This window comes from Polypterus senegalus, chromosome 13 (assembly GCF_016835505.1).
Source record: "Polypterus senegalus isolate Bchr_013 chromosome 13, ASM1683550v1, whole genome shotgun sequence".
Lineage (NCBI taxonomy): Eukaryota > Metazoa > Chordata > Cladistia > Polypteriformes > Polypteridae > Polypterus > Polypterus senegalus.
Genome location: NC_053166.1, coordinates 88,986,308 through 89,011,725, shown reverse-complemented (window position 1 = coordinate 89,011,725; position 25,418 = coordinate 88,986,308). Strand labels below are relative to the sequence as shown.

The 25,418-nt window shown below is 37.9% G+C and overlaps 1 protein-coding gene across 7 annotated transcripts in view; it reads right to left on the bottom strand.

Moving 5' to 3' along the window:
• Positions 1-25,218, bottom strand: part of LOC120542402 (serine/threonine-protein kinase BRSK2-like) — a 225,937-nt gene extending 200,719 nt beyond the window's left edge. For 6 of the 7 annotated variants that reach the window (XM_039774850.1, XM_039774852.1, XM_039774851.1 and 3 more), the window contains exon 1: positions 24,490-25,218. In XM_039774850.1, the coding sequence (XP_039630784.1) occupies positions 24,490-24,580 (91 nt within the window). In that variant the 5' untranslated portion in view covers positions 24,581-25,218. Of the gene's footprint in view, positions 1-24,413 lie in introns of all 7 variants that reach the window. The other variant, XM_039774854.1, reaches the window with a different exon arrangement.
• Positions 25,219-25,418: the final 200 nt, after the last annotated feature.

Genomic DNA, 25,418 nt, shown 5'->3' with positions numbered 1-25,418 from the left:
TAATTTAAAATGGACACTTCTTGTCTGAGAGTAGACGGTAAGCAAGATGATGTTTAGTACAACATTTTCAATTAGAAAAAGAACAGATTAAGAATAATTTGAAATTGCTAGATGATAAACAATAGGTGTATTAGCTTGAGAGAGAAATGTGTCCATTTTACTTGTAAACTTGTTAAGCATGTTAGTCGTGTATCTTCTTCATAGGCATCTTATGAACATTTAATTAGATTCACGGCTTTATTTTTTAAGGGTTTGCACAGTGTTTACCATTTGTATCATACAGTATAAAATTTGGTAAGAAACAAGTACTGCATAATTGAAATATTATTCCATACTAATAATTACAGTACACCTTAAGAATTAGGAATGCCTAACGGGTACTTATTGGAGGATCCATTGTGCAATGCAAAACCCAAAAATAATTGCATTAATAATAATCTGATATTAAATGGATACAGTATATAAAGTTACAAATACAAATAGAGAACATTGTTGAAGACAGAAGAATGATTAAAGAGAGCAATCTGCACAGAGTTCTTGGCCTATGCAGTCTGCCTTGGATTTTAAATTGCAATGTTAGTGTTAATTTCCATGTGTTCATAGAACTTGTGATCTGACTACTCAAGAAAAGCATACCCAGAGGCAGATTCTCCTTGTCATTTCTTCAGCATTATAATGATTTATATGATGTTCACCAATAGTCATTTACAACAGCACACAACCTATACCCAAGTAAGCAAACATAAGTTGAGATAAGGAAGAAGAGTCAACAGTTAGTGCATATGTCAAAGCCAACACAATGATAACAGTCCAAGTTCTTATCAGGTCAAATTATGCAAGTACATCTGTGTATTACATTTTTTTTTATAATTTTATTGTAATCCATACAAATCAATCAAGTTTTTACAAAAAGAAAAATTGAGTTAAGGACAAATCAATCCCCACCCCTGAGAGAGAGAGCAAGGCAAACGGTGTGAAATTTAAGGCTTGTAAACATACCTAAATTAATAAATTCTCTGTGCTTTATGAGCTTATTTTAAAATATTACTGATTTGATCCTGCCGTGTTTTGAAAAAAGTCTATACGGATCCTCTATTTGATTTTTTCCAATTTCAAATAGTATAACACATCAGTTTCCCACTGACTTAAAAGAGGAGAGTTTGGGTTCTTCCACTTTATCAGAATAAGTCTGCATGCCAAAAGTGTAGTGAATACAATCACAATTTGTTTGTCTATCTCCACTTTAAACCCATCTGGAAGAACCCCAAACACAGCTGTTAATGGGTTGGGAGGGATTGTGAGACCAAGTCTGTCTGAAAGGTAATTAAAAATTTTGGTCCAAAATAATGTTAATTTGGTGCAGGCCCAGAACATGTAACCCAGTGAGGCTGGGACTTGGTTGCAGCGTTCGCAGGTTGGATTACACCCTGGAAACATTTTGGAGAGTTTTAGACGAGACAGATGTGCTCAATATATAATTTTGAGTTGCATAATTGTATGCTTTGCGCATATGGATCTCGAGTGAATTCTCTGCATTGCTACTTTCCACTCCTTTCTGATATATTAATTGAGAGATATTTTTCCCAGTGTCCTCTTGGATCTTTGAAAGGGAGGGATTGTAAAATGATTTTATATATTGTAGAGAAAGTGTCTAAGTCCTTGAGATTGAGCAATATTTTTTCCAGCATGGATGAGGGTGCAAGATGAGGAAAATCAGAAAGGTTCTGTTTAACAAAGTTCCTGATTTGAAGATAGTGAAAGAAATGTGTAGCTGGAATGTTAAATTTGGAATGTAATTGTTCATAGGATGCAAAGACGTTGTCTATATAAAGATCTCTAAGCAAGTTAATTCCAAATTTTTTCCAGATATTAAAACCTGCATATGTTTGCGAAGGTTGAAAAACGTGGTTCTCTTGCAGAGGTGCCACAGATAAAAGCTTCTCCGTCTTAAAATGCTTTCTACATTGGTTTCATATTCAAAGTGAGTGAAGCACAATTGGGTTATTAGTATATTTCCGATAACATGTGTTTATTGGAGCACAAAGCAGGGAATACAAAGAAGTACTGCAGGATTTTACTTCAATTGCGGACCAAGCCTGTGTATGTTCTCCTATTTGTGTCCAGGTTCTTATCGCCTGTATATTTGCTGCCCAGTAATAAAACTGGAAGTTAGGTAGAGCTATGCCGCCTTCTGCCTTTTGTCTTTGTAGGGTCGCTCTTTGGATTCGTGGATGTTTTGAATCTATACGAATAAAAGGAAAAGCCCTCCCTCCCTCCCTCCCTCACTCACTCACTCACTCACTCACTCACTCTCCAACTTCCCGTGTAGGTAGAAGGCTGAAATTTGGCAGGCTCATTCCTTACAGCTTACTTACAAAAGTCGGGCAGGTTTCATTTCGAAATTGTACACGTAATGGTCATAACTGGAACCTATTTTTTCGTCCATATACTATAATAGACGTCTGCTCGATGGCCATGGGAGGCGGAGTTACGCCTCCCACGTAATTTAGTGCCTGCCCATATAATGCCGTCCTTCAGCGGCAATCCAATAGAAACACTGCAGCTAAATATTCACGGGTGAAGGACTGTGCTTATGCAGACGAAGATGAGATGGTCAGGGTGGTGTTTGGCATAAACTCAGCGAAACTGCAAGAGAAACTTTTAAGTGCCGGGTCTTAGCTAACATTGAATACAGCCGTGGACATCGCACGAGATGGCACCAGCACAGCTGGGAACCTTCGATGCATGTACACCGAAGCGGCTCACGTGAACTGACGCAGTGCACAGACAAATAGCAACAGTTCCAAAGAGTGATGAACAAAAACCGAATTACACAACTGCGGAATCAAAGCACGGTGTGAACTGAAAGTTTAAATTAAGTTTATAGACTCCCGCTGCCGTTTGTCATGCCTACGACGAGTATGGTATTCGCGAGATGCAAGTTTAATGAGAAGACACGAGGTATAAACGAGACTTTGGATCACTTTGTTGCGGAGTTAAAATTGCTGTAGCAAGAAACTTTTAAGTGCCGGGTCTTAGCTAACATTAAATAAAGTCGTGGACATCGTGAGATCACACAAGCACAGCTGAGAAGCTTCGATGCATGTATTCCGAGTGGCTTGCATCAACTGATTTTTAAGGACTGGAAAAGATTAAATTAAGTTCATACACACGCTACCACTAAATATTCACAGACAATTTCCACAACTTACTACCAGGAATGCCTGTTGAACATCTTACATTCACGAGTTCCGATTTGGGTGGTGAACACTTCGATGAATGAAACCTGTTATCTTTACAACGGTTGACAAACACGGAATAAACTTGAACACAACACGTCCTGCAAATATGAACCTGATTGAAAGAAATAATGCTAATCAAATCCTTGATGACAGCAACACTCATAACGGTCACAAGACTACTACATTGACAAACATGTTACTTTATTTTTAAAATGTTTCCTTTTCTTAGGACAAGCACAGCTGAGAAGCTTTGATGCATGTACTCTATAACGCGTTAAAAAAATAACGCATTTAATCACACTTTGCATTCCAAACAAAGGGTAACTTTTGTCAATGCATGATTTCCTGGTACATCGATTACATTGATGCACACATCAGAGCTACAAAAATGTAAGAGTCGGTTTCTAGGACTAATCAGAAGGAAATTTCATTTCAAAAGACTACCCGACGGAAGCCTTGATAAATGCGTGGTTTTGTGCACACTGTCCAAATACGAACCTGATTGAAAGAAATAATAACTAGCCAACCAGTGGCGTAGCATACGCCGCATAATCAGGCCGCTTTTTAAATGATTTTTAAGCACAGAGGAAAAAATAAACATTTGAAAAATCCGTAATTTAATAAACCACCAAGAAAAGTAACATTGCAACAATGCGCGCTACGAACCAACATACAATTGTCCGTGACTGAAAACCGAAGGAGTGCCGTCGCGCTTTCTCCTTCCAAAGTGAAGGACGGGGTTGAATGGCGCTTGTTCAGTACACACTGCCCGCTTATGTGCCCGCCCTCAACTCCCTACCTGAGTCGCTTTCGTCTGTGTACAGTCGACACGCACCTGTGAGTCACGTTGACTGTTAATTTTCCAAACACCGCCTCAGTCGGTTTCCACGTTGATTTTTCATTGTTCTTTGCGGTTCCGGCTGCTTTTTTTATATATAATCCACCAAGTCACCCGACTATGGGGGGCTTTACAAAGGGCAGGGACGTAATCAGTGCGAGCGTATGACCCGCACGTATTGGGAATTTCGTCGTGAGGAACAATTGGAAGCCACGGTCTCCATCACGAATGGGGTTCAACGGCTTACCCCCGCCTCCCCGCGCCAGGTAGACACACGTTGATCCATTCAGTATAGCGCGCGTGCAGTACCGGACATACAAGTGCATCACAGACCTGTTAATGCTCAATCTCATGTGGCTGAAAGCCACTTGTCCCTCTAAGAATTTGGAGCTGACCGCTGTTGGGTCGTGTAACTATTTAGCAGGCGGGAGTCTCATTCGTTTTCGGAAATAACCAGCCAAATCGCTCCACCAACTAAGAACTGCCATGCACCACCACCCACAGAATCGAGAAAGAGCTATTAATCTGTCAATCCTGTCCGTGTCTGGGCCGGGTGAGGTTTCCTGTGTTGAGTCAAATGAAGCGAAAGGCTCCACACCTGGTGGTGCCCTTCCGTCAATTCCTTTAAGTTTCAGCTTTGTAACCATACTCCCCCCTGAACCCAAAGACTTTGGTTACCCGGTTGGCTGCCCGGCGGCTTCATTCCCATGATCGCCTGTTGCGGGGCCTGCATTGGTGAAGCAGGTGAGATGGTAATGAAACAGAGGCACAGGGCTTATTGGTTTTTTAAGGCTGCTTCCTTCATTGGGTTTTAACCAATGCACGGAACGAACCAACACACAATCGTCCGTGCGGCGCTCAGGGTGGAATGGGAGGAGAGGAGAAGGACATCCACTCCGCTCCCTCCGTCATGCTAGTCTGCTGATTTCTCGTTCAGTATACACTGCCTGCTCATGTGCCCACCTCCAACTCGTCACTCGAGTCGTTGTCGTCTTTGTACAGTCCAGATGCACCTGTGACTCACGTAGACTTTTCATTGCTCTGTGCATTTTTGGCTGCCTTTCTATATATAATCCACCAAGACACCCGATCACAGTGGGAGGGGGGTGTGTACAAAGTGCAGGAGTATCTATATATATAATTCACTAAGGCAAGACAACCATGGAAAGCACGCCGGAAGGGGCGTGGATTCACTAAGCCGCCGACAAGTGAGACACCTATGGCGCGCAGGAAGGAGCCACGCCCACCAACTCAAGACCATTGGATACGACGACAACTCACAGAGCCACGCCCACCAACTCGGACGCGCGACACAGAAAAACCGGCGTCATTTATATTCGTCTGTCGTAGAGGTCACATGCAGCTCCGACCCACGTTGACTGTTAATAGAGGCATGTTTCTCGCGGAGGTGAATCGCCATATGCCGCGTGTAAAACTGTTTGCGAGGGGTATCCCATGGGATCCTTAAAATATTCCTTTACAACTGAGGTTAAAACACAATGAAGTCTTTAAAAAACGAGTTTTCGGTTACAACGCACGACCGCGTGCACTATAGCAAATTACCATTCTGAACTTAAAATACCACTTTTTTTTTAAGTCTGCACAATTTTAGCCAGGGATCATATTTTTGTTTCTGTTTTGAAATGAAATGCAGTTTAAATGCATTTTTTTTTTCAGAAATGAAAACAGCTTGAGTTTACAATATTCCTGTCCATGTCTATTATTTGATTCTGTCGCCCACTAAAACCCTTTTAAATTAAAAAACAACCAGCGATTTGGGGCAAATTTTCATGTGTGCTTACATTCGATTAATGAAGATTAATTATTTACACAGCCTCTACTTAATTAGATTAATTTTTTTAATCAAGTCTCACTCCTAATATATATAAATATATATATATATGTAGATATGTATATGCATATATATGTATATATGTGTGTGTGTGTGTGTATATATATATGTATGTGTGTATATATGTGTATGTGTGTATATATGTATCTATATACAGTATATGTATATGTGTGTATATATATGTTTATATGTATGTGTGTATATATATATATATATATATATATATATATATATATATATATATACACTCAGCAAAAAAAGAAACGTCCCTTTTTCAGGACTGTGTATTTCAACAATATTGTTTTAAAAATCCAAATAACTTTACAGATCTTCATTGTAAAGGGTTTAAACAATGTTTTCCATGCATGTTCAATTAACCATAATCAATTAATTAACATGCACCTGTGGAATGGTCATTAAGACCTTAACAGCTTACAGAAAGTAGGCATTTAAGGTCACAGTTCTAAAATTGTCTACCGACTGTAAAAAACACCCAAAGAAAGATGCCCAGGGTCCCTGCTCATCTGCGTGAATGTGCATTAGGCATGCTGCAGGGAGACATGAGGACTGCTGATGTGGCTAGGGCAATAAATTGCCATGTTCGCACTGTGAGACGCCTAAGACAGCGCTACAGGGAGACAGGAAGGACAGCTGATCATCCTCGCAGTGGAAGACCACGTGTAACAACACCTACACAGGATCGGTACATCCGAATATCACACCTGCGTGACAGGTACAGGATGGCCACAACAACTGCCCGAGTCACACCAGGAACACACAATCCCTCCATCAGTGCTCAGACTGTCCGCAATAGGCTGAGAGAGGCTGGACTGAGGGCTTGTAGGCCTGTTGTAAGGCAGGTCCTTACCAGACATCACCAGCAACAATGCCGCCTATGGGCACAAACCCACCTTCGCTGGACCAGACAGGAGTGGCAAAAAGTGCTCTTCACTGATGAGTCACGGTTTTGTCTCACCAGGGGTGATGGACGGATTCGTGTTTATCGTCGAAGGAATTGAGCACGTCTGGGACCTGTTGGATCGCAGGGTGAGGGCTAGGGCCATTCCCCAGAAATGTCCAGGAACTTGCAGGTGCCTTGGTGGAAGAGTGGGGTAACATCTCACAGCAAGAACTGACAAATCTGGTCCAGTCCATGAGGAGGAGATGCACTGCAGTACTTCAAGCAGCTGGTGGCCACACCAGATACTGACTGGTACTTTTGATTTTGAGCCTCCTTCATTCAGGGACACATTGTGAAACATTTTTAGTTTATGTCTTATGTTGTTGACTCTTTTAGTGTTCATACAAATATTTACACATTAAGTTTACTGAAAGTAAAAACAGTTGAAAGTCAGAGGACGTTTCTTTTTTTGCTGATGCACAAATGTTCGGGACAAACACAAACTTCTCCAATGTAGTAAAAAGGTATTTCCATTCAATCATGCCTACTTCCTTGGCTTCTAATTTATTTCTGTGGGAAAGATATGAGATAATCTGTCCTCTTAAGAAGGCCTTAAGAGTTTCCCAGAGTATTCCTGCAGAGATCTCTGAGTATGTATTTGTCTCCAGAAAGAATTTGATTTGTTTGGATATAAATTCTGTACAATTCTCGTCTGCTAATAGAAGCGGGCTTAGACGCCATCTGCGGGGTGAGTGTATGGGGCTTAGTAACTTTAGCTCTGTACATTACAGAAGAACCTTAATTATCTCACTCAAGATTTAATACTGAGGCATTAAGCAAAGTTGTGCATTTGACAAATGTTTGTCATTTTCCATTTGGTTTTACCATATACTGTACCTAAATTTTTATTTAGTTTTTCCTTTTCTTTTCAATGATAAACTTTTAATAGAAACAACACTTTTAGAATTTAAAGAAAATGAGTAAGACCTTATACTTTGCTTAGAAGTGGGCATCTCAGCTTCTTCTGATTCCAGCAAGAAAAATTCAAAAAACATTTACACTCTAGATCAGTGTTTTTCATTGTGCAACCAGATAAAGGTGTGATCCACAATCCTACTTTTAGACTAATACAAATTAAAGCAATTTTCATAAACTTTACTTGCTTTAAAACTAGATGCAGTACAGCTTCACCAATAAAATGTAACCACCACGTTTACAAGCAACCAATAACGACATAGCAGCAGTAAGGTTCACACACAGTTTAGCATGCTCGCACCTCCAGAACATTAAAACAACAATCTAGCAATTAATTGATTTCTCATGTAAAGAAGAGGCACAAATGAAGATGAGCCGGGAATAAGTGATGTTTCTGCCACAAGCACCAAAAAGGATGGCATAAAAATGAAAAAATATCACTTGGTAGAAAGCAAAAATAGATAATTTCAGGAAATATGGACTGCTAGTTTTTTTTGAGTGGATGCACCATAAAGCCAACTTGTCTGATATGTACATAATCAATAGCAATTCTGAAACACAGTAATCTTGAATGGCATTTTACAATTCTGATTTCAATGAAAAATGTCTACCTAGTAGCAATCTATGCAAAAAGCACCTTGTGTTTCTCTCTACCTCACTGAAAGAACAGCAAAATCTCATGCAAAGATCTTAAGCAGAAAGCAAAACAGAGACCGGTGCATCATTTGAAATTTCCTGGATATTAGTCAGACAAAAGAAAGCATTTACAGATGCTCTGGTAGTTAAAGAGTGTTTTTTGAGGTCTGCTGAAATATTATACACTGATTTCAGTAAAAAAAGATGCAATCCTGAGAAGAACCAAGGAACTGGCACTGTCCAATACCACTATGATGAGAAGGATTGAAATACTTAGACTCAACGACTGACATCAGCTAATTGAGGTTTTTATTCATGGTGTTAGATGAGACCACAGATATCAGTAACACTCAAAGCACTCACAACTAACATGCCAGAGTTGCTAAAACATTTCAGCTGTGATTCATTTGTATTGATCTTGGAAAAGACTTGAGGCAAATTTACATTTTAATTAATTCAAGGAGTTTTTCAACTTTTTGAAGGTCCTCCCTATTGTCCATGATCACAAATTTCTATTGTGACAGCCAAATCTGAGACTAAAATTGAACTCTAGGTAAAAACATCTTGCAGTTTTGAAGTTGTCCTTCATTTTTGGGACATGGTCCATCATAAAGAATTCCCCACTGTGTGAAGAAGGCGCTGTCAATCTTTATGAGTACCTATACTTGTGAAGTCATGTTTTCAACACTCAATGTTGTGAAAAGAAAACACAAAAACAGACTGTCAGATCCACATATTGATTGCCTCACAAGTGTTGCTCTAACAACAAAATATCTGAATTGAATCCACATCTAGCCCTATTCTATAATGCAGTAAAGAAAACGGCTCTAGATCATATATAACCAATCAGTGACAAACTCAGTAGTTATATCTGACTATATGCTATGGCTAGGGCTTTTTCTGAACCCCAGAACATGTTTGCATCACATATATTTGTCTGTAGTGACTTCTTCTTTTAAACAACCATCCACCTCCTAAATCATTACTTCTAGACTTATTCTATCAAATGTAATTATCAATTGTTAATTTGAAACTATTTTTTTATTTTAAAAATGCAATTTTATGCTAAATATTATCACAAAGTAATTTGCATTTAAAACTGGCACCCTATTCAATGATTGTTTCTGCCTTGTGCTCAATGCTTGCTGGCACAGATTCCAGCTCTCCTGTGTCCCTGGATGGATAGATGGAAGTCTGATAAAAAATACTGTGTGAAGCTGACTGTGTGAAACACAGTCAGATCAAGTGAAATGCACAGAGTCACATAGTGTTCTAGAATTTCGGGCTGAACTTTTAGTTTTGGTTTTACATGTATTTTAAATCTACTAGTGTAACTAAGTTTTTATCCTAAACCAATTACAAATCATAATTGTATAAATCACCTGTTTTTAGGTCTTTATAATGATATTATAAGAAGGTTAAGAGGTTTACTCAGAGTGATACAGTGAGACTGTGGTAGGGACAAGATTCATATTAGATGTAACGGCAAGATGAAAATTTTACTAACAAATTTAATGAACTACACCCAGCTACACCTCTGGTCTCACTACATCTCACGCCAAACTAGATTTTAATCTATATCTGATGTTGTCTGATTTCTTAAAGGGGCAATACCTGCTTCATCTGTCACAACTAAGAACCAAATACTACTGCTTAGTGGACTACAGAAACAGGGCTTGACTCGTACTAGCCTTGTCAGAGTCAAAAACATTATAAAGTATGTGATCTACCTGTTTTATAGTGTCCTAGGGTAATAGATTGGGGTTCTTTCCAGAATACTGTTCTCTCCCTCCTTTTCTGGTACATGCAAAGCTTTTACCTCAGAGGTACCAATTTTCATGACTGTGTGTATTTTGGTCTTCTGTGTGGTCTTTTATATATACACAAAACCGTACACACATAAATACATAAATGAACATACATGCGCATATACATACAGTAGGCATATCCATGTACACACATAACACACACTCAGTGGTTTGTAAAGTATACTGTACATATACTCATAGAGTTTACTTCTTAATCAATGGTAAAATCATATTACACTTAATAATATTTAAAGCAGGTAGGTTGGAACCAATAGATTGTGTATGTTTATATGCAACTCCGAGATTAAAGGAACAAAAGTAAAGATTTAACCGCCTTACAAAGCATCATTGTAGTGTTTCAGAAAATATACTGGGTAATAACAATGTTACAGAGTCTTTGAAGCATTAGTGTAGCACCTGCCATGGATGTAAGAATGGGCCATGCCACTACCAATAACTCCCAACCAAGGGTTAAAACAGAGCACTGCATGACAAAATCACAAATAAAACAGGACTGCCACTTGTACAGTGTGCTTGTACTGCCTTCTTGAGTATTATTCAGATATACTGGTGTGTTCTTGGTATGACAAAGGTTCAACCAGGCCTCTCTGAAGTTAAGCTGATATTTTATATACTACTGCACATATTTGTTTTTAAAGCTGTGACAGTGGAATGATCAATAATGACCTTAACATTTTTATTAATGTTAATTTAACTAGATACAGTATGTGTGATTATGCTTGTAAATGCTGCATGGCTATGCACTTTACTGTTTCTATATTATATTCATAAAACTGTTTAACAAAGCACTGAGTCTGAGTCAAGATGAAGATTACTTGCAGTGATGGCTGCAGTGTGTTTCATATTAGGGATAGGTTTGAATAAAGGATGCCCTGACATTTAACTAATGACACCTATATGAAGTTTGATTAGAGAAGCTGAGAAATGAGCTAAATGAAGTACATTTTAAAATGTGATTCCTTTCTACTGAGTGCTAGGCAGTAGACTATGAGCTTGATCCTTAGCATGTCACGTTTCAATTGGAAAATGCTAACTGCAACCCTGAATCATAATTAGTCATGCATACTTTTTATAAAAAATACAGATGTTCCATTGAATGATTTGCTGCTTGTAGATAACTTAAGTAAATGAAATTCAGAATATTTGTGTTGAGCTTATGTCTCTAGCACTCTCATTGACTTTGGGAAGACTCTAGGAAGTTACATGTCAGCAACTAACTCTTTTAAGGCAAGCCATTTTAACATTTAATGGCATGTGGCAATCCTCTATATTTACAGTTACAACTAGTCAAAATTAAAATCAGAGATATATGAAGATGCATTTTAAATGACAAAATAAAGGGAATTTATCTATGGATTTTCATGGAGCTTTCAATCAGAGATATTGTTATTTATATTTTAGCGAGTCGTATTTCAAATTAATTACAGTTTGACTAGCAAGAATTTAAAGAAATATGCAAAGAAAAAAACTCAAATTAGTCATGTCACATAACTCAAATGTCAGGTATCTAGTCATAATATGCTCACAATGTCCTAACAACATATATTTTTACAAAAGTTTTGTTAAGTAATTAAGTCATTTCTGGAAATTGCTCTCATGCATAAGAGGGAAGCATACACAAACAAGAGAAAACTTCTGAACTAAAGAACCCCCATCCCCCATCATCTATTGCCCAGTAATAGCTCCTTCACCGGTTACCAACATGCTTAACTTCTTATATCAGAATTGCAGAGTGTGGTTTAAGAGAGATGTACAATTACAAATTGAGTGAAAACATTATCAGGTAGCTTAATCAGTGTGAAAACAAAATACTGTCATCAATGAGACAGGTCTAGCCATGCAAAAACATCTTGTAATTTAGGTTCAAGAGAATACAAATAATAATAGCCTGTGTTAATAATTTCTAAACATGTATTAATTGCTCTTACAAACTTTAAAATGCATAACAAATATATCTTCTTCAAAAACTCACTCTCTACACAAGTAAAAGAAAGAAAACAGAGGACCCATTTTCTGCAATCCAAAAGATTTATACAGTATATGGCTTTAAAATTACAAGCACCTCCCAGGGATATTCTATTCAACTTAAAAGTATGTCCTTGCATTTTTTTCATAAATTGTTTCTATCTTACGATAAAATCTTTATTGGACTTTTCAACACATCCTGCTTTATATTACAGGAAGGGGGGAAAAATAAATCAACAAGGCAAAAAGCCCAAATGCTTTCATTTAATAATGAGTACTACTACTAAAAACTCTACCCAATTAAAGTGCAAGATTACAAATAACAAAATATGATTTAGGTTTGGCTGGAAAGCATGACCATTAAGTCAGCTGTCATTAGTGTTACTTTGCTTACATTTAATATAGCTGACATACCTGAAATTTATAGATGCACCAATTTTCAGCTGTGAAAATATTCCACCAAGAACAGCAAAAAATGGTATACTGTATTGGGTATTTGGTCAAATTAAAGATGCTTAATTTTTTGGTCAAATATGTGATGCATTTTCCATTGTTCTCCTATACTAGTGATGGATAAAGCTTTAAAAAAATCCCCTTCTTAGGGAACAAGCAATATCTTACACTGGGCCAAGGATGCCATCTTCAAAGGATTGCTTAGTGATAAAAAAAATAGATTTTATTGCACTAAGTGAAACGTGGCTTAGCTCAGATGGCGCAGCTGTTTTAATCGAATCTGCGCCTCCGGATTACAGTTTTACTCGTGCAGATCGCCAGGAAAAAGAGGCGGGGGCTTGGCAAACATTTACTCGATCCGGTTAAAATGTAAAGATGTCAGTTCTGGTCCTTTGAGTATCTCGCCGTTGTTATCCAGGGAGATTCTCAAGTTCTAGTATTATCCGTGTATAGACCTCCAAAATTCAACGCGTCTTTTTTTGAGGAATTCTCTGACTTAATGTCAATTTTAATTATGAACTATGACACACTCCTAATAGTTGGCGACTTTAATTTTCATATAAATAATCAGTGTGACCTAAAAGTAAAAGAATTTATGAACCTCCTGGACTCTTTTGATTTGAGACAGCTTGCTAATCAGCCTACACATAAAGCAGGTCATACATTAGACTTAGTGATTACTAAAGGACTGAAAGTTAATATAAAGCAGATCATTGATATTGGTCTATCAGACCATTTTCTTCTACTTTTTAATATACAAAGTAGAAATAATGATAAAAACACTCATGAGAAGCATATTGTTAAAAAACGCTTCTTTGACTCAGAGCAGCTTTAAAACTTACAAACATTCTAAGCAATCAGTCCGTTTATAGTGCCAACTATAATAGCGAGGATAATGTAAATAGTAAGGTGGAAAGATTTAATACTAAAGTGAGAGCTGCTGTTGACATAGTTGCACCTGAAAAGACAGTTAAAAATCTTCTAGCATTGTTATACCATGGAAGACCCAAAGAGTGTCTGATTTAAAGAGAACATGCCGTAGAGCTGAGCGTAAATGGAGGAAGACTAAACTAACTATCCACTATGAAATATTAAAAGTTAAAATAACAGAATACAATAACACTGTCCGTCTTGAGAGGCTGCTATTTCTCTAAGATTATAAATAACAATGCTAGTAATCCCAGAGTCTTATTTTCTCAATTGATCGCCTACTAAACCCAGGTAACTCAAAGGAATGCCTCCTAAGTACTTCCAGTAAAACCTGTGAGGCTTGCTGTATTTTTCAATCAAAAAATTAATGATATTAGAAATAACATAGTATATCTCCCCAACACTAAGGATCCTCCTAAACCCCAGCATCCTGTTATAAACAAATTAAACTCTTTCACTAGGATAGATTTACCTGATTTACAAAAATAATATCTCAATTAAAACCCTCCACCTGTCCTTGACCCAATACCAACAAATTTTTCAAAGAAGTATCAGGCATGCTAATTGATAATGTTCTTGACATAGTAAATTCGTCATTAGATAGGGGTCTTCCCAGACTGTCTTAAGACTGCTGTAGTTAAACCCCTACTTAAGAAACATAATCTTGACCCTCGCTCTTGAAAATTTTAGACCCATCTCTAACCTGCCTTTCTTAAGTAAAGTTCTGGAGAAGGCAGTCATTATGCAGTTAAATGACCACCTCAATAAACATGCTATTCTTGATAAATTTCAGTCGGTTTTAGAACAAATCACAGCACAGAAACTGCACTCGTTAAAGTAGTAAATGATTTGCGGGTGAATGCAGACAGAGGCCATTTATCTGTTCTCATCCTCTTAGATCTGAGTGCTGCATTTGACACCATTGATCACAATATTCTTAGAAATCGCCTTAGTCAATGGGTGGGCCTCTCTGGCAGTGTCTTAAATTGGTTTGAATCCTACCTGACAGGGAGAAAATTCTTGTTAGTTGTGGTAATTACAACTCAAAGACACATGATATCCAATATGATGTTCCACAAGGGTCCACTGTTATTCTCAATCTACATGCTTCCTTTAGGTCAGATTATCTCAGGGCACAACGTGAGCTACCAAAGCTATGCTGATGACACACAGCTGTACTTATCAATAGCACCTGATGACCCGATCTCTTGATTCACTAACACAATGTCTGACTTGTATCTCAGAATGGATGAATAGTAACTTTCTCAAGTTAAATAAAGAAAACTGAAATCTTAGTGATTGGCAATAATGGATACAATGAGGCTATTAGAAATAAACTGGATACATTAGGATTAAAAGTCAAGACGGAGGTAAAAAGCTTAGGGGTAATTGTTGACTGTAATCTGAATTTTAAATCGCATATTAATCAGATCACTAGGACAGCATTTTTTCACTTAAGAAACATAGCTAAAGTTAGACCTCTTATATCACTGAAAGATGCTGAGAAATTAGTTCACGCGTTTTGTTTTCAGTCGACTAGATTACTGTAACGCACTCCTCTCAGGACTACCCAAAAAAGACATAAATCGTTTGCAACTAGTGCAGAATGCAGCTGCTAGAATCCTAACTAGGAAAAGAAAATCGAACACATTTCTCCAGTTTTGATGTCACTACACTGGTTACCTGTGTCATTCAGGATTGACTTTAAAATTCTGCTTATGGTTTATAAAGCCTTAAATAATCTCGCCCCATCTTATATATCGGAATGTCTGACACCTTATATTCCAAATCGTAACCTCAGATCCTCAAATGAGTGTCTCCTTAGAATTCCAAGAACAAAACTTAAAAGAAGTGGTGAGGCGGCCTTCTGCTGTTATGCACCTAAAATCTGGAATAGCCTGCCAATAGGAATTCGCCAGGCTGATACAGTAGAGCACTTTAAAACACTGCTGAAAACACATTACTTTAACATGGCCTTTTATAACTTCACTTAATCAAAATCCTGATACTCTATATGTCCAACTCGTTATAATAACTATTCATGGTGGCTCTAAAATATGTACTAACCCCTACTCTCTCTTCTGTTTCCTTTTCTGGTATCCTTTATCTACTCAAAGCATCGTGATGTTCCAACAATGATGGATAGATTAAAAGCCAGAAGTCTGTATGACCATCAACATCAAGTGACTCCGTGAGAACCCTAACTACAAAGAGGACTGTTTCATTTATGTTAGGTAGAATGCCCAGAGGGACTGGCGGTTCATGGCCTGGAATCCCTACAGATTTTATTTTTTCTCCAGCCGTCTGGAGTTTTTTTTGTTTTTTCTGTCCACCCTGGCCATTGGACCTTACTCTTTTTCTATGTTAATTAATGTTGTCTTATTTTAATTTCTTATTTTGTCTTTTATTTTTCTTTTCTTCAGTATGTAAAGCACTTTGAGCTACTTTTTGTATGAAAATGTGCTATATAAATAAATGTTGTTGTTGTTGTTGTTGTATTTATGTATTTACAACCACAAATACCAAAAGAAGGTGCAAACTACTGAAAAGTAAATGAAGAAAGGAAAGGAGAAGGAATCATACTGAGACAAAAATGAACAAATACACAAAGTAACACTATTTAAACAAGTTTAGCTTAATAAACAATGTGAATCTGTTAGATTCAGTAGATGCATCATGTGTGAGATTACAAGTTATAAATCACTGGAAGCCGTTAGAGCACAGTTATTTTATCTAAGGTAATTTAGCCAAAGTGCTAGTTACTTCTTCACCTACAATCATAGGCTATTTGTCAGTATAAAGGAAAAGTGTACACTGGTTGATGGACTTAAATATAATTCATTTATTAGTTACAAAACTGTATTTTGTTACTGTTTTTACTTATGCTTTTATTAATTTTTGTAACATGTCCTGTTTGAAAAGCTTGAACCAGAAGTGAAATTGATTTAATTTAGGCCTAATGCAAAGCCACAAAGATAAGAACAAAAATAAACTAAAAAAGGTAATCGGCATTTGGTATTCAGCCCAGTGTTTTCTGAAATGAGGCTTCAGCCAAGAATTTTCATTTTAGTGCATCACTATCAGAAATGAGATGGATTGCTGGCTAATAAATATATATATATGAGATGGAGTTTTCACTTTCATCCTGTGAATTAAATTATTTTATAGTTGTGGCAAATAAAAAGCAAGAAGATTTCAAATCAAACAACTTTACCATAATGACAATAAAATAAGTTGGTCTATATACTTTGTTCATTCCAAAATTACATTTATAAATTAGTGTTTCAGAATTTCCATAATGGCCAAATGCTCAGCTAACACTACTCATGAGGCTGATTTGAAAGTAGAAAGGTAGCCTAGATTAATCTCAGATCTAATTAACTTTAATCAAAATGTAACTTAAACTTTTAACATAGAATAGCAGAATTTTAACATTCACTTAAAAACTTCATCATTCCAATATTGCAATATCAATCAGCGCAATGAAGAGCCTGTGGTAAAATGTAGCATTATGTACTTTTTTCCTCCTAACCTACAGTACCAGTGTTTTCTGTCAAAAATGCTAAAACAGTCAACGTCTGAGTTGGTAATAATGGAGTTATGTTTAATCAAGACCAATCTTTTTATTCAAAATGAAAATAGGACCAAGTGGAGTCTGCACAGTCAGTATCTTGTTCTCAGTTTTTCTGCAGTGGTTGGCATTTTATTTGTGGGTGGCACTGCCTATTTTACAACTAAAAAGGAATGCATACAAATTATTTTATTAGGAGCTAATATACAATACATAAAGTATCTATTGCCATTGTCATTTCTGTCTGTCCATTCCCAATATGCCAATTTTGGTGAAATGTTATGCCGTTGTCAACTGGTGAATTTTTGAAACTATCTGTCTTAAAATATAAACATTCAGTGTTTTTGGGTAATTGCTGCATTATTTAATCTTTACAACAGTCCCGCACACAACCCAGTGCCCCTGCACAAAGCACCCTCAAAGTCCGGGGCTTCCAATGTTCCTTACGTTCCTTCCCTTCCTTCACTGCCTCCACTCCTCTCCTCCGAGCTTCGTTCTTTTTCACCCGGCCCCTTTTATTCCCACCCGGATGTGCTCCAGGTGCTTCCTGATGAACTTCCTGCGGCACTTCCGGGTGTCCCTGGTAATACTGACATCCAGTGATTCACAGTCTTCTGGGTTGAGCTTCCATGCTCAGTTCCCGTGACCAAACACAAACCAGGGTGGCTGCCCTCTCGTGGTCCGGGGGACCTCCACAAGCCTATATGTCACTAGCATGGAGACACTTAATTTGCTGTTTAAACAATACATAATTAAATTACTAGCTGTATTACCTTGCTTCATCCAGGAACTTTAATAAGATAATACACCTCAGCTATAGAGCATACAGTTAATCAGATGTATCAGAAGTAATATGTAAGTACTTTTCTATATACAGTATTTGCAGATTTTTTACCAAAAATTAATATTATTGTCAGGCAGTGTGTTGTAGTGGTTGACTTTGGACATGGGACCTCATTATTATTAGGTCACTGGAGCTGCTTACTCTTGACCATGCTTTACAGTAAACCCTCCTCGATCGCGGGGGTTGCGTTCCAGTCCCCCCCACAATAGGTGAAAATCCGCAAAGTAGAAACCATATGTTTGTATGGTTATTTTTATATATTTTAAGCCCTTATAAACTCTCCCACACTGTTTATAAATATTCCCCACAGAGTTATACAACATAATCCCTTTGTATTCTCTTAGATATTAGGTAAGATTCATTGAAATTATGTATATAAACACACTGTTTATATACAGTAAAACCTAAATAATATTTTAAAGATATTGTGTGTCTCCGATATCACATATGTTACAGCCATTACGATAGACAGGCCACCAGCAATAAATACGTACAATGCAAGAAAAATAGCATACAGTAAATGTGTGTACAATGACACTAAACGTACGTACATGTACTAAGTACTGTAAGTAGAAAATTAATTACGGTTACTCACCAACAATGACACGATGACTTGTCCGATAACAATGAGTTTAATTTTACTGCACAACAAAGGAGAGCGTTACAGCCCTTAAAGGAGCCACTTCAGACGATTATGTAGCACTGCCGTTGTTCTTCTTCTGGCAGTCTTCAATCCAAATCCCTAAAGCAGATTCCATCCAGATTACTGCCTTATTACATCCACTTACAACTCGTTTTGCACCCTGGTTAAAAGGACACTGCGGCCGTAGATCTTATATTCCTTTCCTACTTTTTAAATAAAAAGAATCGTAGCCTTCAACAAATCCAAAACGTTTACCTTTTCGGCAATCGTTAACATCTTCCGTTTGCGCTTGGGCACGGCCCCTGAAGCAGTAGCAGATTATTTTGGAGCCATAATGAAGGGCTTGACTATGCACAAAGATAAACACAAAATAGCACAACTCTTTACACAGCGAAACACGTTGGTGCTGAATGAGCGAGACGAGACTTCCTGGTTAACACTGCATTCAGCACGCAGGAACTTAACTGCGTGCTCTGATTGGTTAGCTTCTCAGTCAGGAGAACTTAACTGCATGCTCTGATTGGTTAGCTTCTCAGTCATCCGCCAATAGCGTTCCTTGTATGAAATCAACTGGGCAAACCAACTGAGGAAGCATGTACAGGAAGTAAAAAGACACATTGTCCGCAGAACCCGCGAAGCAGCGAAAAATCCGCATTATATATTTAATTATGCTTTCATATAAAATTCGCGATAGAGTGAAGCCGCGAAAGTCGAAGCGCGATATAGCGAGGGATTACTGTATACAATTGCACATGAGTAAAACATTCCAGCGTTAGATCGATTACCTGCTTTTGCTAGTGACTAGGCTTTTGATGATGACCACTACAAAAGATAATTTTACAAGAAAGTGTATTCTTTTGAATTGGAACAGGTAATCTGTATGACTAAACTGAAAGTTGAGTATGTATTATTATCATTATTAGATGTTTACGTCATTCACTCAAGTAATTATTTTTTTGCATTTCATCAGTTGTATTTTCAAGCTTGAATTTGTTTGATGTAGCCATAGGCAGACAATACATTTTTAACACATGGTGTTTTACTTTAACCTATTACAAACAGCAATGACGTTTACATACTGCACATTTAGGTGGCACATATAATGAACTGAATGTTTTTAATCTTGGGGTTGTTTTCTCTGGAGCTTGAAGTGGAAGTAAATAACTGTCAGAACTATGTTTTAGAGGCTTCTTAAACAATCAGGAATGACCGTTTAAAGTCAGCAGATGTGAATATGCATGTTAAGAACTTTGGTGCACACTAGGGGAGAAGGGAGCATCTCCTTTCAATGTAAATGTAAATGATTTCAAAGGGTGGGGTCCCCTTTCAAAGTCTGTAGATGCAAATGTATGTTACACTGGAGTAGAATGCCCAGAGGGGACTGGGCGGTCTCTTGGTCTGGAACCCCTACAGTTTTTTTTTTTATCTCCAGCTTTTGGAGTTTTTTTTTGTTTTTTCTGTCCACCCTGGCCATCGGACCTTACTCTTATTCTATGTTAATTAATGTTGACTTATGTTTATTTTTTATTGTGTCTTCTATTTTTCTATTCATTTTGTAAAGCACTTTGAGCTACATTTTTTTTGTATGAATATGTGCTATATAAATAAATGTTGATTGATTGATAGACTGACCCGTTAAGTTTATACTTAAACCATTTGCTTCCTTTGTCTTGGACCCGAGGACACCACTTCACCCCTACTCCCTCCTGTTTTGCTGCTGGTGAAGTAACACCAGCACTCATAGCTACAGTGCCTGACACCAGGACTCAAGCTTTACAACACTTGCTAACCACTGAGCTTCACATCTTCATTGAGTTTTACTGAACTTTCTGTTTTCCATGTCACACCTCTCTTTACACAGCAAATGTGATTACTGTTTTTTCCAGTCCAAGAAACTGCATCTTCTTCAGTCATCCATTCGCAGTAGTGCTGTAACAACTATTCATCATTACTGATAATAATCGAGTATTAAAAACGCTAGCAAGGATCACTTTCATCAATTAGTTAATTACGTCATTAGGCTGAGTACGTTGTACTGCACAATTGCATCACTACTACATTCAGTTGTGGGTGCATTTAAAAAAAAGGCAAACGGTAAGCAACAGCCAGGAAAGACAGTGCGGCCTAAGACTTCCAGACTTTGTGAGAACTTTACACTCTACGCAGAAAAAAAAGGTTGTGAGTTTCATAATGTGCAGGTCTGACCTCGTTTGCCATAACAGCCCAACTGAGATGCACAAACATTTCAATAAGAAACATACCATTATACCATAAATACATACCATATATATATAATATATTAGGACCTTTACAGACTTCTTTATGTGTATGCATCCTTCATATTTTTAATATAATCTTCCAGCTGCACACTATTCTTTATATAAAAAATAGAAATGTCCTGTGATGCTACATAAACCCAGTTTCTTAAGATCTTTTTTCTTTTAATTGTTTAAAATGTACTTGTGAATTGGGCACTAGGGATGTCAAAATGCAAGAAATTTGGCATTTGTTAAGTATGAAAAATCAGAAATGTGTAGATGTTTACAGGAATTCAAAACTTAATATGAATTTACAGAATTTCAAAATTGGCAAATTTAATCTTCAGCATATTTTTCATACTCTACTGAGACTTTCAAGGAGACTTTCACCACACGGTGCAGCTGGAATGTTTGCTTATATGACAGGGAGGCTCCACTAATTCTTCTATGTTTTATGGACACAAATATTTACCAGTTCAACACTAATCCCCAGGAAGAAACAATACATACCTCCAAAATGCAAGATTTGCCTATATAAAATGAAGCCTAAAGCATACAATCTAAAAAAATCAAATAAACAAAAGCTGGGAATTGTAAGCAAGAAAATCCTTTCACCAAAGTGCAAAATATTAACACAAACTTCTGAAATGAAACAGCATGCTTAATACACTTTTCTTAAATTGTTGTGCATGCGTCCCAGCAACAGCAAAGTTTTTTTCTTTAATAAGGTAATTTATTTCTCATTGATGTTGTTTTAAAGTGGCATTTGAAGAGAATGCTAAGACACAATTCTGTATTTCAACCACAAGCATAATTTGGGAAAAAGACAGAAATGAATCCATCATCCAAAACTCTTGATATCCCACCTGCTAAGGGATTCTACAGGACTATAGGATCATTCATCCCGACTACTAAAACATAAAAAATTAAAGTACTAAAAGAGCATGATTCTTACAGTTGGGAAAGTCAGGAACTATTTCTCCACCCGAATAGCAGGGGAGAGAAAGAAAACTATAAGAGCACAAACGCCTTGGCTTTAGATGCAGTTTTAATAAATCATCCTTACTAAAGTATCCTTTTTCTCTTCTTTATTTGCTTGTTGCTTGACCATACCTTCACTCATCATCCCATGCGAGTGTTTTAAAAGGCACCAGTGTGGGAACACTTAATGTATTTGTAAGTTCTCATTGTGCATGTTTTTGGAGAATGCAAAATGAGGAGGACTGGAGTGGAAAGCTCCCACAACCAGTTTACTATTGTTATTTACCTGGTCGCTATTATAGTACTTGATTTTCAATGTGTTTCAATGTTATATGGTAATCTTATTTTCTCAGTAAAGCACATTGTAGGAAAGGGGTAGAAGTAAGATCTGGAACCTAGGTGTTAACCATTTTTATCTCATAAATGGTTTTCATTTTCAATTACAGCTTAAATTGTTTTCATGGCTGTCCAGGGAAAAACTGATCTTGCAAATATTAAGTACTTACAGTATGTATACTACCTTCTGTAGTATCTGTAGTATAAACACTGGAGGTACTGTATGTTTATGGTACTACAGAGCACAGCTCAGAAATAAAGAATGACACTGCCTCTTGAAAACATGTGTTTTTAAAAAACACCTTGGGACTGCTTAAACTCTTCACCCCTCTGTTCTGTTCCTAAATATCTAATGTTGTACTGGCCATATCAACCATGAACCAGCTTTGATCATGTTAAGACTGCTAGTTTTCCTGTAGCCATGGGATTAACAGTAATTTTAATTCACTAATGTAACCCTTTAAAAAATTGGTGCTCTGATACTTAACTTTTTGTGTGTACAGCATCTGAAATTCCTTCCACATTAAATCTAAATTGCCCCTAACAAACTGATTTACTGAATTCTTAAAGCACAGATAGATAAGAAAGCCACATGCTGACCAACTTCTCCAACTGAAATGGAGGGAGGAGCAATCACAACTGTACTGTGCAGGGCAGGACACATTTGAAAAGGCCACTCTTTGTCATTTCAATTGGCTGTAGGGTTTATAAATAACAATAAAATCTTTTCAACCAAAGATTAGAATAAAACCCTACACAAAGTAATCTGTAAATATGAGAAAGTAATATAGAAACCCTTATATGGCACAGTGGTGCTGTAACATTCTGACTCAATTAAGAATATTAAAACTCTAATACATAGTCAAGAAAAATTAGAATTCAGATATGAATTTGATATAACTACTTAAAATTACTGTGAAATCTAAAATTTGCATTATCTAGGAACAGAGATGTAAGGATGTTGGAAACTCAGGCACAAGACAGTATCAAAACCTTCAATGGGATACACAAGCTAGGAAAATATGTAGAAATATATGCCTTCTATCTCTTTTAAGATGTATGATTAGCACCATGTTTAGTACCACTGATTCAAAACACTATTGTTCTTGGCATGGTCTGGAAGTTACTCACCCTCTATTTATCTATGAGGATTTCCTGTGGGGACTGTGATTTCATCCCTCATATTAAACCCATGCATATCAGGATAATAGTCAGTACTAAATTGGTCCTGTATGAGTGAATGTGCCCAGAGATGGACTGGCACCCATTCTAGAGTTAGTTCATGTCTTAGTCTAATGCTGCTAGAATAGGCTCCAGTTTATAACCAAAATGTTCAATGACAAAATGGGATGTCAGATATTTTAAGATTGCGTATACCTTTGCTAACCTCCAAGTAACAGTTCAGCTTGCTACCAAGATGGGAAGAAAGGAAAACTGTGAAAGAGCAAGTTTAGTTACCTCAGCCAGTGTATTCTGGCTAATTCACATTATTACTAGATTAAAGTGAATACAAAAATGATAACAACTGCTACCTGTAATTAATGGAGGGATATTGTTCTAGGTGGGATACAGATACACTTAATAACTGTTGATCAGCCATTTAAACATATTGTCTAAAAATAGTAATAATTTTCCTTATGGAAATACTATTTTGTGCCATTAGTTTGTGAAAGCAAAGCATAATTATTGGAATTTACCACAATAATTGTGATTGCACAAATTACTTGCACAAAATAAAGAATGACCAGACAAAAGTGATCTGATTTAAATAAAAAAGTAATTTATAAATCTTGCAGTATCTAAAGCCACCAGGTATGAGTTAAGCCTACAGACTCAATTTAGTCACCGCAAAAGTGCTAACAGATAGGACCCCATTTGCAACACAGTGGGCATCTACCCTATAAACATTGAATCCCCAAGAAGTGGGGACACACAATAAATATAATGAATTTTACAATATTACGGTTTTCATTCAAGTATTCTTAAAGGTCGTGCAGACGATTATATATCAAGGTTACAGATTAACAGCAATAAATGACAAAATAGATAGATAGATAGATAGATAGATAGATAGATAGATAGATAGATAGATAGATAGATAGATAGATACTCGGCGACAGAAGGCTAGATAAATAATTGAACATCGATTGAGAACTGACCGGCTTACAGGGGCTGGCCCAGCAGTACATCAGTGAAGGGGGTGGTGAGGTGGGGGTTGGGGATCTTGGCACGTACCTGTCTGCCCTTTGCCCAGCGTCTTCTCCAGTCGATAGGGCCCGACATACTGCGCCGACTGAGCACCGGCCGGCGAGTCCTTGGAAGACATATCTGCTTATACGCCAGGCTATGGCTCCGGCTGAGTGGTGAGCTGCCGCGAGAGACACGGCAAGTGCCCGGCACAAGCTAGGCAGCCGCGCGGAGGTTCCTGCGGACGGACTCAGCGCAGCGCGCTGCCTTGACAGCCGCGCCACATCGCATCCTTGAGCGGCAGTGCAGGAGGAGGAGGAGGAGGAGGAGGGGGAGGATGAAGGAGGGGACAGAAGAGCGTTGTATCCGATGGAAAGGTGCCTATATCGCGTGGCCAGGATCAGCAGCAGAGGCCTTCTGCCCTCGCACCCCAATAACTTGAGTCTCTGCACGCCCAGCTGATAATAGAGTGTATTTCCACTAACACCGGCGTTTCTCTTTCTGTTAGACAGCCTCCGTGGAGCTACAGCTGCAACAAGCTCAGACCCGGGCCCAGGGATGCAGGAGAAAAACACTCTGTCATTGCCAATGCGAGCGCATCCTCGCGCGTTGCCCCACTTCCCGTGCCTTCCTATTCTAGTATTTTCCAGGACTGGCAGGCAGCTTAGCGTTCTTCTACTGCTCCGGGACGTAGCTAGCGGAGTCGTATTCTTGCCATCCTGAATTTTCCTCAGCCTCCCTTTTTCTGCAGCATCCCTCTCAGTCTCTCTCTCTCTCTCTCTCTCTCTCTCTCCCTCCCTCCCTCGCAACATCAGCATCCGGGTCCTTGCTGTAGCATCAGTCCGGACCGACCGCTCCCTCCCAGATACACGCTTATCGGCGCGTGCGCGTGCGTACAGAAAAGTCAATTTGGCTGCCAATAAAGGGGGTCGCATCTCGCTACGTTCTGTACTAACACTTAGTATTTAATAGCATTT